This window comes from Brassica oleracea, chromosome C8 (assembly GCF_000695525.1).
Source record: "Brassica oleracea var. oleracea cultivar TO1000 chromosome C8, BOL, whole genome shotgun sequence".
Lineage (NCBI taxonomy): Eukaryota > Viridiplantae > Streptophyta > Magnoliopsida > Brassicales > Brassicaceae > Brassica > Brassica oleracea.
Window position 1 is genome coordinate 23,126,136 of NC_027755.1, and position 20,426 is coordinate 23,146,561.

Sequence of the window (20,426 nt, forward strand, 5' to 3'; positions counted from 1 at the left end):
AAAAGAGGAATGTTCCAATTCCCTAGGCAAACTTATAGACTAGGAACAAAAGAGGAGAAGCTCATTTTAGATGATACCAATATACTAACACAAATACTGTCAGATAACCAATACAACTCTTAAAGAGAAATTTTTTATTTTATTTATACATGTATGTATAATGATTGATTATTAACATAACAGACATGCTCATGACCAAAGTAAATGTTTTACGAAGCATATCACAACGAATGCAAACACTAGCTTACATTTAAGATTGTGAGTCTTTTGATCAAAGTTACTGTGAATCTAAGAGCATGATTAACGGGGTTTTTAGCGTAATATAAGAAACCATTTCTTAACTTTAAATATATTTAAAAGTCGGTTCTTTGATTTTTTAGTTAAAAATTAAGAGATATTATTATATTCCGTTAAGACCCACCCTAAGAACTTCCCAATTATCATGTTCTAAAACCTGAAATTTCTTCTTGGATACGTCTCATGGAAATTGGAGCTCTTATAAATACTAGGGGTGATAATATATACATTCAGCAAGAAATGTGTTGCCAAAATAAATAAAATAAAATATCAATACCTACTTTTGTTATTTCATGTGGCTTTTTTGGAACTTTGGAACATGTTACGGAAAAAGCGTTTGTAGCTATGTTTGCATACATTAGCAAATTCCCATGTGGTCATGTCATTTGCCTTACATGCAATTAAGCTACACCAAGTTGAGAATAAGCAACTGGGTTTCATCTTTCCAGATACCATTTTGTATGTGTCTGCATGATAAAGACATATATACACACAACATACATCTATATATGTGATTATTTAGTTTTTTTTAATAACCATTATCTTCTAATCTAGTTAAGAAATTAGTGATGCTGTCGTATCCGTAAACTGAACATTGTTTAGACCAAACTGACGTCTCCTGGTCCTTAAAAAATTGAAAGACATTAAATCTAATTCATCAAATAATACCCTGCAATATTTTCTGATATCTAAAAAATAGCCTGGACTTGACGAGTTTGAACCTTAAATGAACTTCATGATAGAAATATTGAAATATATCATGAACTTTATATTCTTTTCATCATGTCCCCCAAGGAATAATCATGAACCTTTTAGATTCATGAACATGTCAAATAAGTTTTCTGTTACTATTGTTTTCCCTTAAAACTTTACTTTCACTTTTCGAAAACAAATCATACCAGTACTTAACGAATACCGAAAAAGGGCATGAGAAAGTCGAAAATCATTACAAAACCTATACATAGTAGATGGGATAGGTAAAAATGTAAATCTATTCATATCTATAAAAAACATAAACAAGAAAAGCTTAACATTCCAGAGTTTGAACAAACACATATCATTGTTGGTTGCATCCTATAAAGGCTTTAAACTATAAGATCTGGAGCAGCTTCTCCAACTAGTCTCAACTTCTACATAAAAACCTTGCAGCAAGATACAATGTCTGATTGTCTGCTCTTCACTTCGGTCTTCAGACTAGAACTACAGTAACGCTTCAGCAGCCTTAGCAGTTTTGTTCTGGTACGATTGCATTCCTTTAAGAAACTAAAAACAGACAACAGAGTTCACTGTTGAGATCAGTCACTGCGCAAAGGGAACTCGTATGAACAACCGACCGTGCATGCTCATGACCGCAGATGTGTGAAGCGGATCGATTCTTGCTGATAAGCCAACAATCTGATTTTATCATAATCACAGTGACATGACGGTTCTCAGTGAGATAACAACAAGTCTATGTCTTGGTTAATGGCAATATTTGAGAGATATAAGAAAGTTTTACCTTTTTGAATGGTGTAATGCCCCAAGGATTGTCAAGCTGCTCAGGCTCTCCTGTTATAATCAGTCGTCCAGCCGGATCTGATTGAATTCGAATCTGAGAACAAAAAAATCAAACAAATGATGTTCAGGACTATGAACTCTGTTATGATCTGCTGTGCTTGCTATCATACGAAAGTGAAAGAGTTAATAGGGGTTCAAGGGAGTGATCACCTCTTTGCGAAGAAGTCCAGGTACCAAAGCATATATCTCAAAGGACTCCTTCTGTGAGTTAAAAAAACAAAACAAAACAGATTTGGTAAGATTCAGATTGAAAACAATTAATCCAGTTTGCAATTTTCTTTTTGGCGTTTCTCAAAGCGGCCTTTTGATCACTAGTTACAACAAGGAAAAAGATGGCAGAAGTAACTCACAGTTTCTTTGACAGTTATCTTCACCCAGTCAGCAAGGGGTCCATCATCAACAACATCAGCAATCGACCTAAGGAGCCAAAACCATATTATTTTTGTTAACATCTTGAATTGATTAGGGACAAGATAGAAAAATGAAAGTTACAGTAACATGTAAAGGTCAAGAAATGCTTAGAGGGTTTGAAAGAAAGAAACAAAAAATTAAAATAACTATCAAAGGGTTGCAAATAAACAGGAGAGGATTAGCTTTCCGTAACTGTTTTTCTGCTTCTTGGGACATAACATGGTCCATGCAAGTTTGTGTTTTGGGTTTATGGAAACCTGAAAAAACCCGTTCGAAACACAAAGTTAAGCAACTCTTGTAGAAAAGAACAGCAATGCCTTGAGAAATGATTTTACCAATGCTTTTGAGTTTCTTATGCTTTGGGGTTGAGCTTAAGCCCTTATCCTGAAACAAAAGGAGAACATCGTTATGGTACAGAGGAAATTTCTGCAGGCGAAGTCACAAAGTGCAGTAAGATTTGAAGTGAAATCTTAGCAATAGTCTCAGTAACCTCTCCAGATCCGACAAGGCGCTGTGTATGCCAGCCTTGCATAGCACGAGCTGCAGAATCTCTCCGAGCCCTTCCTGATCCTGAACCTTGATGACTAATAACCTACATCAAAACATGGTTATGCACATAGGTTTCTTAGCAGCTTTCCTATCAGACATAAAAGGCTATAACTTGTATTCAGTTAGATTGCAGATGGTGCCGGTGGGGCTTAACATGTTTATAGCTGGTATTGCTCATTCAAGAAATTCCTTTATGCATAAAATAATTTCTCAAAAGAAACTTTAAGCTGTCATTTTCTCAGTTTCAACATGTTCTCCGTACATGACCATTGAACCAGTTCCCACAATATATTAACAAAAGCTACCATTTTAGGGGAATTCTTTTACCTCTTTCTCGAGGCCTGAAGACAGACTGTGTGTTGAATTAGGAAAGTTAAGCTCACCATTTTTCCTTAAACTCTTTTCGTACTCCAAAAGTGCCTACAATTGAAGCAAATATTCAAATCACTATGTACCTATATCTATATGATAAGACAGAAAGAAAAAAACATTCAGTGCATCCAACGTGCTAACAGAAGTAGTCAGAACTTTCTGAAGTGGATAAGTAAAAAGGTAGAAAAGATAAATACATGGTACTTATGCACAACAACAAAACTCACCTTCTCATAGAAATTGCGGAATGTGTAGGAGATTGTTGTGCACGTCCTGGAAAAGATAATTAAACCAAATTTATAACAAGTTGCTATCATGAACAATCAGAAAAGACCAACGGAGAGTCTAAGGGCGATATCAGCCATACTTTGGAGGATTGAAGGACTCTCCAACTTGCCGCCATAGCTTAGACGTGGTGACCTAAATTACATGAAAAAAACAAAAGAATCATGAAGACCAATAAACATTCAATTTTCAGTAGAAAATTCTGAGAAACATCGAATAAAAGCCCTTAAATAACAGTAAAACCAATATACTTTCCGGACAACATATCAAACACTCTTTAACATATATGCATACTTAAATCAGTTATCTCCTCTCTGAAAATCTTTCACATGGCTATAGATACTCTTTATCATCAATAAGCTTACCGATTTAAAATATTACACGTTATACAGTTCATATGTTATCCATAAACTCAAACAAATCCAATATAACTAACAATCATACGAGTCAAACTCAAATGATATGGTTTCGGTTATCATAAAGTGGCGATGTTGGAGATTAATACTACACGAAAAGAAGTGGATAATTACCACGTCATGGCCACCTAGTTTAACGACTGCTCGCCATAGCCTACAATGCATAGTAAAAACATGCATAAGTCAGACACTCATTTAAAATAGAATATGAGTTTGTTTAAGAACCAAAAGCTAACTTGAGAGTGTTTAAAGGCTGGCCATAAAACTTAAGAGGTTTGTAATCCAGGTAGTTCTCTCTGTGAAATGTCGCCAACTCTTTTAGAAACGCCTGCTGTTCTTCTAGCGTCCCTGCTTCATCAACTTCCCCTGCCTGTAGAGAAACGTGAACTTGTAAGAAGAAGAAGAAGATAACAAAACATTGATATTCAATTCAGCGAATTGCTCAGAAAGATCAGCCCTTTTTAAACCAAATGTAGTAGAAACAGAGTCTATTATTATTATTATTACCTCAGAATCACTCAGCAACCAATTTTTGCGCTTTTTGCCATTTCCATCTCCAGCCCCGGGACTCGAAACCTGCACCTTAGCATCAGTCTTGTTCTCAGAGTGAAGAGAAACTCCAACATCCGCATGACCATTTTCATCTCCCTTATCCACGGGAAGAATGGGCTGGGGGGTTTCACTAGTGTTTAGGTTATTTTCTGGCTCCGAAGGTTCTTCCTTAAGGGCATCATCATCAGTAGCAACACAAGGCGGCACGTCTCCTAATTGCATCTCGGTATCCTCCATCAAAAAAGCTTCCCTTTCTTTCTGTCACAGCATTGAAAAACCTCTACTTGGTGGGTTTCGAGTAAACACTACTTAGAAGGAAACGCAATTGAGAATTAGAGCTCACTCTATTGCTCTGATTCACATCATAAAGGAAAAAGAAATGGTTTACCTGTTTCTACAGGGACGGCGCCGGCGACGAAAACACGGGAAGGAAAGTAGAGAGAGGGACTAACGGTGGCGCGCTAGGGTTCACACTCACAGGCGGAGAAATAGGAAGGAGATACAGAGAGAAAGAGCTGCGAACAATCCTTTGTCAATGGCCCAAGGTATTGGAAGATGGATGCGTTTAACATCTCCACAAGAGTTCCCACTCTTTGCATATAAACTAATTGGGCCGAAATAGATAATATGGGCTCAATATGGAACGAACCCAAAAGATGTATAAATATGGTAGGTAGATTTAGAAAACAAATAAAGTCTGTTGATAACATAAATTCAAAACTTTTTGTTTTTCTCGATTTCTAAACTCAACCCACAACAAACGTTACATCGTTTAAGAATTAAAAAAAAAAACAAGAACACGAAATGTGGGATATTGAAAAAGTTTATGCAAAAAAAAACATTGAAGCTTTTATAAAGAGTTGGCTGGCTCTCTTTCTTTAGCGTTCTAAGCAGTTTGTTGACCACCATTTGATGATGAAGAAATGGTGGTGAGAACATCAGTCACTGAAGCCATCACGCTCAGTGCTGCTTTCAGTACGTCTTGAGAACACCCTGGCTTCACTATCGTCCTCACCTATTCCCCAAAATGTCTTATGAATATATATACAATCATTTTGAAACATAGTTTCAAAAAAAAAAAAAGTTTTACCTGGTCTAGATATTCTTGCAGCTTCTTGATACGTCCCATGTAATCTTGATCTTCAACACAGAGACTCACTGCTTTAGCATCTGCGCCAGGTCCATCGTACTGAAGCGGTCCTGGGTTCCTGTACAGATCTTCCATCAAGAATTTCTCTGCGTTCTGTCTCAACAGCCTGAACAAAAAAACCATTTACATAACAACTTGAGAAACGCTTGAAGCAAGCAAGTGCCTTCATGTTCGTCTAGTTAAAAGAAAATGCTTACTCGTATGCTTTGCCTTTCAAATCCACCATTGCCGGATGAATTGCAGGTCTACCGATTGAAGTTGATGTAGAACCAGCGTTTTGGGACCAGTTCTTCACCGTCATCATTGCCTGCAAAGGTGTGAGATCAGTAGAGAACGCCAGCTTTACATTAAAAGAGAAGAAGACGAGACTCAACTGTAATAGGTGCAGCACCACATTTCCACTTGTTTACAGGACTCTTTAAGTTGGTCACTGTTGCCATGTAGCCATTCAGACCAGCTGCGAGTATGTGGTAACATATATGTCCAAGAACCTGACAGATTTTTTTCCATTCAATAATGTGAATATTCATCCAAAAGATTATTATCAGAGTGGCAGTGACACTTACGTAGGCATAGTCACAGTCGAATTTGGATGGGAGAGATCCACGAGCTTGGTAACCAAAGAAGTGACATATAGCATTGAACTTCTTGCCCTTGTATGTGCCTTCTTTCTGTCAAGTTTCATAGGCCAGAATGTTTCTAAGATTGCTGCAAACAACTTGAATATATAGAGAAGTGGAGCATACCAAGCGCTTGTTCATTTCAGTCTCCACGAGATACGCAAGAAGCTTCTCCGTCTCAATCTGAAGAAAGAAAGCAAAACAAACATTTAAGACTCCAGCCCTTTTTTTTCTGTTGTTGTAACATATTGGCTCCAATCATCTTTTGTTTCATCTTCGTCATCTTACCTGGGATAGCTGAGCAGAATCATCAGACTCGGGGTGGAGAAGTAGCTGCAACAGCAAAAAATGAACTTCTTGTAAGCATCCATACTTATTTGCTTTTGGAGTAAAACAAAGAAAAGTCTCATGCCTGTTTCTTAATGAATGGAGGGAGAAATTCAAACAGAGCAGATGACCAAGGTGAGAGCTGAGTAGATATCTTATCAGCAGCTACACCCTCCCTAAGTAGCCCGTGAATTTCCTGCACATCACAAAAACTCAGCTTAGACATGAGAGATATAATGTTTACAAGTATCAAACCATTACCTTTAACAGAGCATAGACTTCAGGAATGCTCTCTATGATCCCTTCCGGAATGAGGATGACTCCATGATTCTTGTCTGGTGCCAGTCAATAGTATAGCAATCGAGTTAGTGAACTGTAAAATACATGACTGCATAATCTTTCATATTAATGAGACCTTGTCCTGCTCTTGCTTGAACTGCATCACAGATCTGTTTAGAAATGTCAAAAATGGTGAGCTTGGATGCTGCAACCTCCTCTCCCAGTATCACCTGAGAGAACGCATCAAATGCAAATGAGAATCTAGACATACAGGCACACAAAAAGATCAATTAGCTACGTTAAGAAACGGGATTAAAAATAACCAACCATGTTTGGATGAGACTGGAGGGTACACTCAAGTGCAACATGAGAGTGCTTCCGACCCATGAGACGGATGAAATAATAGTACTGCCAATAGAAAAACGAAGTGTAAGTTGGTATCAGAATCATAAAGTATTTATTATCATCATTGTATGATGAAAGTTTAGCAAGAAAATAGCATTTTTACCTTCTCTGCAGATAGAGCATCAGTGCATGCATTACTAATGAGCTGAGAATTCACCTGTACGAAGCAAAAAGATCATTAGCCAAACATAACATTATCTTTCTATATTAAAAAAGTTAAAGTTCAGATTTTACCTTGCATATGGTGTCAAAACCAACGTTTGCCTCCACAAACTGATTCTTGAGATCTCCATTTGTAGTAACTGGAACACCAACTACCTGAAATTTTTATGGGTAACTTATAGTATCAATAGAGGGATTGTAAATAAAACTATCTAAAAAAAGGAGAAGAAGGTGGTAAAAAGAACAAGTTAGGACCTTTGTGGAGCATTTTGCTTCAGCGAAAAACTCAGCAAGATGAGCAGCATCAGTGTTTGATGTCACACCTTCAGAAAAAAAAAAAGCACAATATAAGACTCTTGGTTTAGTAGAAACTCACACCATAACTTCGCGAGTGAATATAAATTAAAAACGTTAGGTATATATACCTCCAATGATAACAAGGCCATCTAACTTCAGATCAGTGCAAGCTTTGAGTGCAGCGTTGACCTGCTCAGTGGTTCTGATCTGATCCTTGGTTCTTCCCAGCAAATCATAACCACCTTTTAAAACATACATTTAAGAATAAGGTAATGAAACAACAAGATTCTGCAATGCATGCATCAAACAAACCTACCTTGGTTCTTGTAAGTCTGGAGTATATCATCTGTGATCTCCAGAGTCTTTTGCGCAAATAGACCTTCTGAACCACCTATAGATACAAAGTATAGATTTTTATGAACTATAATCACAAAACAGGATCTTCTCTCACACCAATGAGCAATAGAGATGCTGAAGCTTACCCAAGAAGCCAAGCAAAGTGCTTTTAGCGTTGTGAACCTTAAGAGCCTCGTAGAGACCCCAGATAACATTGTGACCGCCCGGAGCTTGCCTTCCACAGAAGACGATTCCAACTCTGATAGATGGAAGCTGAGTAATGATGTGAGCATCAGAGACTTTGGCGGTTTCCCTGAGGAAGTGAGCCAAAGGCTGTCCTAATGTATGTGGGAAGGCGCGAGCTATGATGTGGGAATCAGAGGCCTCGGACACGGTGGTTCCATCACCAAGCTCCACGCGGACAGTAGTTCCCTGAAGCAGAGGAGTAGGAAAAAAAAAACGAGCAAGTTCAAGATAGTAATCCAAATAGAACCAAAGCTATGAGATCTGACAAGTTGAATAAAACAGGACAGCAAGTCCAGGACTAGATTGATAACTTGGGACAATACAGATTAGAGATTCATTACAAGGTGGAAACTTTAGATCTGATAATGTTCCTCGGAGTTACGGAAAGCACAGTTAACAAGCAGCAGAAGCTTGTTGGATTCATTGCACAATCAATGATAAATATATAAAACAAGAAAAGACAAGTCTTTAAAATAGATCCAATGAAACAGTAGAATGAATGAAGAAGAAGAACCTGGAGACAAGGAGGGAGCTCAGGTTGGTACTGAGAGCGGAGTTGCTGAAGAGGAGAGAGTTCTCTGGGGATTCCGAAGTCTGAATCCATGCGGCTTTGAGTGTGTTTGGTCAAATGTGTGTGTGAGAGAGAGAGAGAGAAGTGAAAAATGCTCTGAAAGAGTACAAAGGTCACGTGTAGGTCAAGAGATATCCAAAACCAAAAAGGAAACAGTACGACGATATTCACAATGCTCTGAAAGATATGCTTTGCATATACATTACCTACCACTTGGGTTTTGGGTTCTTGGTTCGGATCATTCGGATTGAAATGTTTAAGACCTATTTAGAAAGCAAACATTTCTAGATCGGATCAAGTTTCGGTTGAGTTTCTATTTTTTTTTTCCATAAAACCAAAAAATAACTGAATAAAAATAGTTTGGATTTGATTCGAATTTAAAGCTGAAAAACCAAAAAAAAAAAAAAAAACTCAAAAACTTAAGTTAAACACAAAAAGACAAAAAAAAATATTCGCATAAATTGGTTTTTTGGATAGTTTTAGTTTATAAATTATATTACATATAATTAAATAATTATTTAATAAATTATATGACATGTAATTAAATAATTATAACTTGGTTTCTTTAAATAATTATTATATTTCATATATTCGGACAATCATTTGGTTTCTATTGCGTTCTAATTCAATATTCCGTTGTGGTTCTAATTCAATTTTGGTTTATTAGGTTTAAAGAAACATGAACCATTCAATTTTTATAAATTTCGGTCTGGTTTTGATTTTATAGTGTTCGGCTTCGGCTTCGGTTCCGGTTCGATGTCTAGACAATATGCCAGGACAACCACCACCCAAGGACATGTAAAGCTATTTCTTGGTCTCGTCCTCGGTCTTTCTTTAGATTTTGACTAAATCTTGCCCTTCTCTTATTTGTTCTACGGTATCTCGACTATTTACGAAAGAGCCACTGGATCTCCCCTCGAGATTGTTCCCGCTATTAAGAATGTTGACCTTTTATGAATACAGCATCAACTCTGAGGACTCCACTCCACCCCACAGCCCATATTACTAGGACAAATGGTTTTGATGGGTTGCAGACTTTAATGAATTGGGCTTTTAGACAAATGTAATTTAAATTATTGTGATGGGCCTATAACATTTTCCATATTCTCAACGCGATATATAGCTGGGCTTATACATGTTCCAAGTATATACTAATAAAACAGAATTCACTACTTAATTCATAGGTGATTTTTTTTTTCATTTTGGACCACCTTTAGAAAGTTATTTAAATGACTATTTTCTTATAAATATTTGAATTAATCAAATTATTATAAAACAAACAAATTAAATAGATATTCTTATATTTTCTCTGAAATTGTATCTGAATAAAATCTTTCATATCTTTTTATTTACAATATAAATATATATTTATTTTTCATTAAAATAAACATTTTAAATATTTAATTAAATTCGTGTTTATTATAACATATATGTACATTTCATTTTATACTCAAAAAACTTTTAAATATTTAGTTAATTTCGGGTTTATTTAAAAAAATTAATGTATGTTTCATTTTAACTAAAACAAACCTTTAAAATATCTAATTAATTTTGTAATTGTAATAAAACTAATGTACAATTTTGTACTAATATTTTGATATTAATTTAATATAATACTTTTCAATTAAATTTTTGATCTTTAACTAATAAGACTTTCAATTTAGAACTTTATATCACATGATTGAAAATATGCTATCGTTGACAATTCAAAACAAATAAATTAAATTATTGCATATAAACTATAAAATTGTCTTTTTTTTAAATGTTATATTAAACAATTAGTAATATGGTATATATTAAAATTATGTACAATTAATCATGTAAAACAATAGTTATGTGTGTAAAAATGAAAATAATCACTCGTACGGTTGTACGGGTCAAAATCTAGTTCTGATTTAAATCAGATTCTTTTTTGTTGTTAGTTTGGGATTTATATTTCTGCCGTGTTCGTTTGTTTAACGCTATGTTAGCAACCACCGGCTTTGATACATTTCTGTTACTCTTATGCAAATTTAATTTTCAACATGATGCATAACTCTTCGGTTACCATATATTAAAATTGAAATACATCGTTACGCATAATGACGTCTAAGTACAAAGAGATTCTCAAAGCCGACATGGTTTGACTTATACCAGAGAATCTAACAAATTAAAACGACGCATGCGGCATGCCACACAAATTACATTCACGGACTTTCTAAATTATTACCCTCCACTTTTAAAATTTAATTTGCTTCTCAATTAGTATAAACAAACTCCTAGTATTATTATTTCTTGGACCACGTTACATAACGTGGCAGCTAAACGCTGACCTATGGACCGGAAGCAGGTCCTACCCTACTATTAATTCGACAGCTCTGGGTTCGCCACGACCGTTAAGTTTGAACCGGATGGGACAAAAGCGTCGGCCACGTCCCACCAAAAAAGGATGAGACGAGAAGGCTCTTCTCATCCAACGGCTCAGATGTCACTAGGCTAGTCTCTTCTCTTCTGTCTCTTGTCAGACCCGTCGATCTGTTTGGCTTTTCATCTATCGCCACCTCTGTTTCCTTTTATGACAAAGAATTAGGATAACGTCTTTCTAATTGTGACCAATACTTAATTCACATTTCTTATTTGACTTTTTCAAATTCAAGTGTGATTATTCCTTTATTTTTGTAGTTTCACTCTCAAGGCTTAACTAGACTTGACATCCACATGTGTTTGTCTGTTATAATACGTGAAAAGAAAAACATAAAAAAATGTTGTAAAATATCAATCATCATATAACACAAGTTCAGAAGTAGTAAAATTAGCATGAATTTTGTTTTTGTCAAGAGTAAAATTAGCATGAATATATGATATAAATATACTGAATACTAGACGCTGGATAATAGATGATGGAAATAGCAAGGAAACTTAATTATTTATGTCCATTTGGGGACAATAATATCACATTTTACGTTGTTAATTAACCTTTACAAATAAATCCTTTCAAGTCTTGTAGAAACACACTCAACAGACACGCATATTCATAGATACGTGTGCCTTTGGATGACTTAGAAAAAAAGAGAATGATTTCCCGAAATTAACTAAAGAACAAAACAAATAAAAAATTTCCCAAGTAGAGAAGTCAGTAAATACTAAATATTAAGGAGCAAACAGAAAAGACACCTTAAGGCTTTAACTAGTAACAAAAATATAAAACAACTAAACAATATTCAAAAATTGTTTTCTTATACCTAACGAGTGGTAGTCGCAATCTCTTGAAGCTTGGTGTGTATTCACATTAGTTCTGGGTTCGATTTCTCTTGGAAATTAAATTATCACTACTTGGCCAGTCTGTGCTTGGGCTACGACCCAAGTGGTTTACATGGTAGGCCATAACAGATGATTGGTCAACTCCTTAGCATTAGTCGGAAGGTATGGTACGCTTTCGGGCTAATCCACTCTGTAGCACTAAGTGCGTTCCTCCCGACCGGACCAGCCGATGGAGTTTATCAAAAAAAAAAAAAATTGTTTTCCTATGAAATATAAACCTTATAAACTTATCGGGGCCGCCCCCTTTCACTTACCTCTTCCTCGACCTTCTTCTCGTACGTTTTTTCTAATGTGGAGCTAGCAAATCTGGCTATCGAAAACCCTAACCACAAGCTCAACTTGAGAGCCTTCAAGGCCAATCACAAACAAGTCATGGTGATACTTCTTTTACCCTTTTGTTTCGTCTATCTTATTATTTTCTCCAGTTTCTGACTTCAAAAGTTTCAGGGTCCGATGATAAAAACAGAGGAGGAAGAAGACTATACGAGTCCACCGTGGCTAATGCCAATGCTACGAGGCAGCTACTTCATCCCATGTTCGATCCACGCCGACTCTAACAAAAACGAATGCAACATGTTCTGTCTCGATTGTGCTGGAACTGCTTTTTGCTCTTACTGTTTGGTCAAACATAAAGACCATCGTGTTGTTCAGGTCTAATATCTCGTTCCTTTTTTCTTTCCTTCAGAAAAAAAATCGGGTTATTTATTTTCGTAATGTAAATGAAAATGAAATAAATTGCAGATAAGGAGATCTTCTTACCACAACGTGGTGAGAGTGAATGAGATACAAAAGTACTTAGACATCTCTTGCGTTCAGACATATATAATCAACAGTGCAAGGATCTTGTTCCTCAATGAAAGACCTCAGCCAAGAATCGGAAAAGGTGTTACAAACACTTGTGAAATATGTTGTAGAAGCCTTCTTGATTCTTTCCGCTTCTGCTCTCTTGGTTGCAAGGTATTAAAACATAAACCCATCACAAATGTCATTTCGTATATGATATATTATAGTTTCGTTCATGATTTATGTGGATACATGTTACACGTGGAATGAACAGTATGTTCTTGGTTGTTTTTACTGTTTCAGCTCGGGGGAATGAAGAGAGGAGATCAAAGTCTGACCTTCTCTATGAGAGGGAAACACGGGAGAGACTATCAAGGTGGGTTGGAATCAGATGAGGCTACCACACCAACTAAACTGCGTAAGACGAAAGCTTTCAACCGTCTGATGGATGGTCTCTCGATCTCTACCGTTAGGTTTGATGACTATGGTCCAGGTGGTGATCAACGGTCTCCAAGCTCTGGCGATGAAGGTGGTTTCAGTTTCTCTCCTGGAACACCTCCGATATATAATCACCGGAATTCAAGCAGACGAAAGGGGATTCCGCACCGTGCTCCGTTCTAAAAAGTTACTTAATTACAGCCCCGTATTAAGTATTAATAATTTTTAAAAAAGTATTAATAATTAATAAATTAATATTATAAATAGAAAATGGGGTAATAATACGCGTCAATATTATAATGTATAACTCTTGGGGTAAAATCTAGGATGTTGTCATAAAGTTGTACATGGGTAGTGTCTTCTTTTTTATAGTTTCTTTTCATAGAAGATAAAGGAAACAAGACTAAGCACATATATAAATACATTTTTATATAAATATAGAAGAATTTAGGTTATATAGTTTTGATGTTCGCTTTGCTTAAAAGCATATGGCTTTGTGTTGTGTTGTAATGTAATGTGTAACTTATTTTTGTTCATACTGTAATAATACGAAGTAAAACTGTAATAACAAGAGTATATATAAACGCTGATGTGTTGTCTAGTGCAGCTAATGTCTTCGCCATTGTGTATAGAATTTAAAGGGTGAGGTTCATACCTAATAGTCCACCTATCCTTACTTGATTTTAAACTATTTTAAGAGAGTATATAATTGAAATGGTGAGGTCATCATAAAGTTATATATGCATTTAGTGTCTGAAAGTCGTAAGAGTGACACAGAAATATATTGTTTTCAATAATGTTGATTGATTTGTTATAGCTTGACGTTATCAAGAAGAATATTCTAATAGTACGCCAAGGAATGTTATTTGTATCAACGATCAACATACGTTAAAAAAAGTAAGCTAGTGGATAGAGCCGTGGGGAATCTGAAAGGCTGTGATTCTCCGCCACCATTAAGATACGGGTGTTCATCACCTTTATATGGCATCTTATTCAATGTCATATTAGCTCTAGTAATCCACGAATCTATTATGATTATTTTTACTATTCGATCATTTAATTATTCTGCTTGTTGGTGAGCTTGTCCTATTTGTAACTTATCAAAGAAAATAACTAAAATGATAAATTTCCGCGTCTTCAGAAAATTCAGAGGCCTAATTGAAACTGTGGAGGCCACCACAAGTATATGCATAATTGGTTGATCGCTGTCCAAGTCTATAAATAGAAAGAACATTTTTTTTTTCATCTATAATATTTTAAAAGGCAGAAGCCCAAAGAAACCATGGCCCAAACCATATAAGCCCAAAAGCAAACGGGCCAAACAAAAGACAAAACCCTTAAACATGGCCTCCGGCCCAAACTACCAAATCGGATAACCCGACGAAAACACGCCTTAAGACACGCGTGTTGTTTTAACCGAAAGAGGAGAACATTTGTCATCACCTCAACAACAAGGAAAGACACGCGTCGCCCGAACATCACACTGTCACCGATCGTGACCCAAACCGCGAAGTTACCGCCAGCGAAGACGAAAAGTGACCACGAAATTCGCCGGAACACGCCGGAATCACCACAACACCAGAATCAACCGAGACCATAACCAGGACCACCGAAACCACCTCCAACAACTGTATTGGAAGATAAATGGATTCAGTTTCTTCAATCGTACACGTAGGAGAGAATCAATCGAAAGAATCGAGATCTCATTCAAGCTCAGGCCCCCATCACCTCGAGAACTCCCGAGGAAACCAAACGAAACACCCAATCTTAGCACTCCCGGCGATCACCGTCGAAGACGATCGCAACGCCATCAAAGTTTCTTCACCGGATACAAACGCCGGATAGTTCCGCCGAAGGAAGCGCGAACCACCAGAAGCAAAGCCGGCTACATGCCGTCGAGAAGACTGTTGTGTACCAGAATCGGTAATCGTAACATGTTGAGGGAACCACCGCGACTCTCATCTCTCAAAAAATCTCTGAGAGAGAAGAGAGAGAAAGTCTACCATTCCCTATAAATAGAAAGAACATATACGGACATAAATTTTCATTACTTTTTAATCGTATTTGAATAAAACCGTGACTATTTTTAAACTATCATTTACACAAAAACACGTACACAAGAGAGTATTGCGACCAATAACGGTGGCTCTAGCACGTAATCCTTCAGACGGCCTCGCTGAGCCAGCAGCGCTGGCTGAGGCAATGACCGAAGGGGTTATTTTTTAGAAAATATTACACTTAAAAGACAGTTTTCATCTTTCTATTAACACAATAAAGCACATTCTGCTACTAAGACACTTTCCTCTAACATATTCCCTTATTTCTAACTAAATGAGTTCATTTGTAACTAGGCTAACGAATGACCAAACTAATTTCCATTTTATCGATTTTTTTTTCATTTAATATCTTCTATCGTTCTCTTCCCTAACTCATAATTCCTTTTAAGTTCTACCAACACCGACCACCACCACTACCAATGATGACTCCACCACGAAAATCACCTGACCCAAACCACCGTCGGACCCAAAACCCACCTTCACCACCGATCAAAACACCACTGTCACCTGGTCCGCATCCACCATATCCCGGACCACCTCTGCCATATCCACCAGCTGCTGTGTGACCCGCGTAACAGTGAAAAGGGGGCAAGTCGATCCAATTCGGTTGATGCAACTAAACCTAAAAAAATTCAAATCTAATTTAGATTTGTAAAGTTTCATTTAAAATGACTAAAATAATGATGAAAACGAGTGAAAAACTAGAAAAAGATGTGGAGGCCGCCATTTTTTAGCTTGATAAATCGCAGGTAGGTTACAGGGAAAGAGAAGATGACATAATTACAATTATGCCCCTCATTGAAAAAAACAGAAAAATAAACAAAAACAACTTGTAAGTGATCAAACTCGGGTCTGTTGAATGAAAACACACTAACTTACCAACTGAGCCGACAAGTCTTACAGTCCACTATTAATACATTAAGTATATAACTAAATATTCACACAAAAGCTCCAAAAACTAGACCTAATTAATTCTCAATTAGTCGCGGCTAACATAATTTTGAACACTGATATTATGTACATTTATCAGTTTCTTATAAAGAAAAATGCAGTTCAAAACTAACATTCGATTAATCTATGATTTTTTTTGTAAACCCGCTTTGGATAATATGATATAATCAAAACAAAAAGTATTCAAACCACCAATGTATTGGTTGTTCTAATATTCAAACCACCAATTTGGTTTACAAATCTCGTGGTGTACAGGTGAAGTTTTGTAAAATAGTGTACATGTGGACAGTGAAATATATGTGTACACACTGATATATTGGCTGTACAAATATTTAAACTTGCAAATTATGTAAAAAAATCTTTCGGTGTACATGTAAATCATTGTACAAGTGAAATGATGTAAATGTGAATCATTGTACATGTTGATAATTATTTTTTTTTGTTTTGATTAAAAGGGATGTCAATATTTTAGATGTTTAAATAAAAAATATTTCACAATTTTGCCTAATATTATTATTTTGGCGGTTTAACTATAAATTTAGTAACATAATTAATGGGAAAACATGATTTTAGCGGTTTAGCGGAAAAAAAAAGATTTAACCACTTCTGAAAAGAAAATGTGGTTTGCGATTTTGAAACATGATTATATGGTTAGCCGTAAAAACGTGATTTTACGATACATTATTTTAGCAATATATAATTTGCACATGTGAAGATGTGCACATGTACACTGTTTAATTTTGTGTATATGTAATCATGTACACATGTACATATTTACAAAAGTCATACAATTGTAGCTACAAACATTTTGCGGAGATGATGTACACATGAATATTTTAGGCTAAACTTTTTTTTTTGTCTTAAACTCTCTGATTTGCATATACATCCTCTCTAATTGACCCTCAGATTTTCTAATACACAATTTAGTCCATGTTTTGATGTACATATTTTATCATTGTCTTTAAATCCGATATTTTACTATTAATATTCATCCATGTCTATTTCTATTTTATGTACATTCCTATGTGGACAAGGTTCTTCGTCCACGTGTACACATGATCCCATATAGAATAATATTGCACTCTCAACTAATATTCTTTTGATTCACATACGTGTACATGTGTACACACCTCACCCGATGCACATAACCAAATCGTATAGCCTTATACGTGCACAACAATCACCCAACCCAGGAACCTTGTTTAATATCAGTGTATCCATCACATTTCCTCAATTAAATATGTGCTCGAATGTATAATCATGTTTTCAAAATATAGAAAATATTTGAATCAACTCAATAAAGCCCACTTATATCTACGTATGAGCTTGTATATGTTCTTCTTCAAAGACCTAAGCTTCTCCATGTTTAAATAATATGCGGTGATAGTGATGGTGGTGGGATTTTTAGAAACAAGTTTGGAAGGACTTGACTCCGAGCAACAAGAAACGGTGTGTGCTCATAGAGATTTTGGTTTCGTTGCAAGGAGAATGATGACAAGATTTATGAGATCGTCTTCTTCCTCTTTGACAGAGCCTCCATTTCATCTTCGTCTTCGTCGCTTGATGTACATACATACACGTTCCGTCGATCAGTGGCAAATAACCTCTCCGGCAAACGCTCGTTCGCTTCTTCAACCAGGGCCGCTTCTGGAAATAAATCAAATTGGAATTAGGGTTGGAGTTCAAGAAACAAAAAAAACTGCCAAAATCACAACCAACCTACGGGTATTTCTTTCCTAACTTTTTCCTCTTTCTCGATTTCTCTTTCTAACATCGGTAATCGTAAACAAGAAAAAAAAAATGGTGGAATATTAAATCCAGTTGAATTTTTCCTTCAGATCCACCACTCACCTTTTCATTTGAAATTTAAATTATAAAACAATAAAAAAAGAAAGAAACTAAAACGACTTGATCAGCTCAGTTACGCTTTTAAGTGTGAATTAAGTCATTTACCATAATTAGTTGCCAAAAACTACCTCAATACAAAAAAGTTTCTTATTCTGATATAAAAACTCAGAAACTGGCTATATATGTAAATCACTCTATTTTTTACTTATCAATTGGTCGAACTTCCAACTAGTTGACCGTCCTCGTCACTGTCAATACAACACGTGTCTAATAAAACCATTCAGTTCAGAACACGTACGTAGGAAGGGTATGAGGTGACCACGTGAGGCCTTGGGTGGAGTTATCTTGTTCAGTCTCCCAAGACGTTAAGTAATGCTCCTTGACTAGGATCGCTTACGACACTACAAGTGGTCCAATACGGATTGTGTCTTTTTTAAAGCTATTTTGGCGTCGTTATGGAAACTGTGATATTTTGTTTTGTTTTTTCTTTTCCGTCTAGTATTTTATTACAAGACCAATTACAAGACCAAAAAGATTACATCAGCCCAAAACAAAATTTTGGGAAAACTAAAGACCCATAGACAAGACAACATAACAACCATAGGCCTATACATGGTCCAACAACTAAACCACCCAAATAAAAAAGTGGTTCCAGCACCACCATCTTCCTGTCCACGTGTATTGAGAAGAAAAAATGGAATCGACACGCGTCAAGAACAGCAAACACCTCCTCCAAACCATCGCCGTCAAGCCGGAGCTTTCCATTCACCGGAAACGATCCACGCGTCAAAACTCGAACTGCTGAGGACACGTGTTGCTTAACCCACCACCAATCTCCACCGACGGGGAAGTCTTTCAACTGATAACTGTGATATTTTGTTTACTATTATAATTTGAATACACTAGTTTTAGTTAACATAAGCAGCTATCAAGGAATAAACGGACGTTTATAATTGTGGGGCATCCGTGTCCGAAGATTGGGTGGTTCGAATAGCGAGTCCTCTTATCAGATTATGAAGTCTCATATTCTAGTGGTTTATAATAATTTCATGAGTAGTTTTTTTTTAGAAGTAATTTTATGAGTAGGTTTATTAAAACTATTCTTCATTATATTCAGTGACAGCTATTCTACAAGTTCACTGTTTCATCAACATACTAATCAAATATCCATTTTCCGTAAGGTAACTCGTGGTATCACTAAATTACGTATTGCTGCTCTTTTATTGTGTTTGACGCTATAATATTATCTGTTGCTCTTACATTTCATATTTTTATAAGTTACCCTAACAATTAAATCTAGTTAGCCACGCTTCTTCATACAGTATGGTACACTACAAAAGGTTGGCAAGGATAGCTTTCAGCTTCGCAATAGGACATATGCAAGACTGTACACTAACTTGCTAACGCCATTAATGATCCGTTGGTTTCTATCTTCTAATATTCACTATATCAACTCATTCTATAGATCAGAGTTGAATTTATACGGCACAAGAATATATTCACTATATCAACTCATTCTTCGAGGACCGTATCTACTCCGACATGGAGATCATCACCGAGGCCATTACCGATGCACGAGAATGGCAGAGCTCTCAACGTTTATCAACATGAGTACCCAATGTGGCTCCCCCAAGGCAACTCCAAACACCATTCTCCCTTTCAATCCCGCCGTCTGAGGCTACTTGCCATGTTGATGCTGCATGGGATCCTCTCTCGGGTGATTGTGGATTAGGAGTGATTTACTCTGGTTTTCCTTGTGACAGTCGCTCTCCGGCTTATGCGAGTCCCGCAAACTTGTCTCTTTGGCGCTTATGGCTGAGGCCTTCGCCGTCCGCTTAGCAGTTATGACAGCTACGTTTTCAAATATGAGATCCCTTGGGATCCTGTCGGTTTCTCTCACCCTCGTCAAGCTCTTCTTGAAAGCAGAAGAGTCTAGATCAGCTTTGTTTGGTATTTTGTTTGATATTTATCATTTTAACTTTTATTTTGATTTAATTTTGCTTAGGTTTATCCTTTGTCTGTAAAATTTGGAGGCTGATTCAGTGCAAAATCTGCCCTCTCTTTTGTATTGCTCCCTCCTCTAATAGAGAGTAGAACCTTTTACGATTAATGAAAATGTGTGTTTGTTCAAAAAGAAAAAAAAACTAGTTTCAAATGGATGACTTGTACTTGAGGTTTGTGGGCAAAGAAATTTCAACTATTGACAAAACATATATA

At 36.3% G+C, this 20,426-nt stretch overlaps 3 protein-coding genes across 5 annotated transcripts; 1 reads left to right on the plus strand and 2 right to left on the minus strand.

Moving 5' to 3' along the window:
- Positions 1–1,221: 1,221 nt before the first annotated feature.
- On the minus strand, positions 1,222–4,995 carry LOC106307448 (AT-rich interactive domain-containing protein 6-like). Of its 3 annotated transcripts, XM_013744413.1 has the most exons (15): positions 4,828–4,995; positions 4,395–4,697; positions 4,124–4,257; positions 4,002–4,041; positions 3,554–3,606; positions 3,414–3,459; positions 3,142–3,234; positions 2,756–2,857; positions 2,601–2,649; positions 2,459–2,522; positions 2,205–2,271; positions 2,005–2,055; positions 1,796–1,888; positions 1,632–1,692; positions 1,222–1,560 (listed from the first exon to the last, which is right to left on the minus strand). In XM_013744413.1, the coding sequence occupies exons 2-15, from the start codon at positions 4,674–4,676 to the stop codon at positions 1,553–1,555; spliced, it is 1,143 nt and encodes a 380-aa protein (XP_013599867.1). In that variant the 5' UTR covers positions 4,677–4,697; positions 4,828–4,995; the 3' UTR covers positions 1,222–1,552. The 3 variants fall into 3 exon arrangements, with proteins under 3 accessions (XP_013599867.1, XP_013599865.1, XP_013599866.1); XM_013744411.1 differs by having other exon boundaries at positions 1,222–1,692; XM_013744412.1 differs by having other exon boundaries at positions 1,222–1,692; positions 4,395–4,744.
- Positions 4,996–5,125: 130 nt separating this feature from the next.
- LOC106307488 (pyrophosphate--fructose 6-phosphate 1-phosphotransferase subunit alpha 1) lies at positions 5,126–8,961 on the minus strand. Its single transcript, XM_013744465.1, has 18 exons — positions 8,776–8,961; positions 8,162–8,447; positions 7,996–8,070; positions 7,808–7,921; positions 7,638–7,705; positions 7,455–7,538; positions 7,324–7,377; positions 7,143–7,223; positions 6,952–7,045; positions 6,798–6,871; positions 6,622–6,732; positions 6,498–6,542; positions 6,336–6,392; positions 6,156–6,260; positions 5,964–6,080; positions 5,787–5,896; positions 5,530–5,695; positions 5,126–5,454 (listed from the first exon to the last, which is right to left on the minus strand). The coding sequence occupies exons 1-18, from the start codon at positions 8,863–8,865 to the stop codon at positions 5,326–5,328; spliced, it is 1,860 nt and encodes a 619-aa protein (XP_013599919.1). The 5' UTR covers positions 8,866–8,961; the 3' UTR covers positions 5,126–5,325.
- A 3,401-nt stretch (positions 8,962–12,362) lies between these two features.
- Positions 12,363–13,808, plus strand: LOC106309951. The gene is made up of 4 exons (XM_013747117.1): positions 12,363–12,507; positions 12,580–12,783; positions 12,874–13,089; positions 13,219–13,808. The coding sequence occupies exons 1-4, from the start codon at positions 12,505–12,507 to the stop codon at positions 13,534–13,536; spliced, it is 741 nt and encodes a 246-aa protein (XP_013602571.1). The 5' UTR covers positions 12,363–12,504; the 3' UTR covers positions 13,537–13,808.
- Positions 13,809–20,426: the final 6,618 nt, after the last annotated feature.

Excerpts from the sequence above, each read along its gene's own strand:
- LOC106307448 (XM_013744411.1), bottom strand. The coding sequence starts at position 4,676 with ATGGAGGATACCGAGATGCAATTAGGAGACGTGCCGCCTTGTGTTGCT. Across the intron at positions 2,056-2,204 it reads AGATAACTGTCAAAGAAACT|AAGGAGTCCTTTGAGATATA; the intron begins GTGAGTTACTTC and ends TTTAACTCACAG. Across the intron at positions 1,889-2,004 it reads CTGGACTTCTTCGCAAAGAG|ATTCGAATTCAATCAGATCC; the intron begins GTGATCACTCCC and ends TTTTGTTCTCAG.
- LOC106307488 (XM_013744465.1), bottom strand. The coding sequence starts at position 8,865 with ATGGATTCAGACTTCGGAATCCCCAGAGAACTCTCTCCTCTTCAGCAA. Across the intron at positions 8,448-8,775 it reads AGCTCCCTCCTTGTCTCCAG|GGAACTACTGTCCGCGTGGA; the intron begins GTTCTTCTTCTT and ends CCTCTGCTTCAG. Across the intron at positions 6,261-6,335 it reads CTGAAATGAACAAGCGCTTG|AAAGAAGGCACATACAAGGG; the intron begins GTATGCTCCACT and ends GAAACTTGACAG.
- LOC106309951 (XM_013747117.1), top strand. Across the intron at positions 12,784-12,873 it reads AAGACCATCGTGTTGTTCAG|ATAAGGAGATCTTCTTACCA; the intron begins GTCTAATATCTC and ends AATAAATTGCAG. Across the intron at positions 13,090-13,218 it reads TCTGCTCTCTTGGTTGCAAG|CTCGGGGGAATGAAGAGAGG; the intron begins GTATTAAAACAT and ends TTACTGTTTCAG.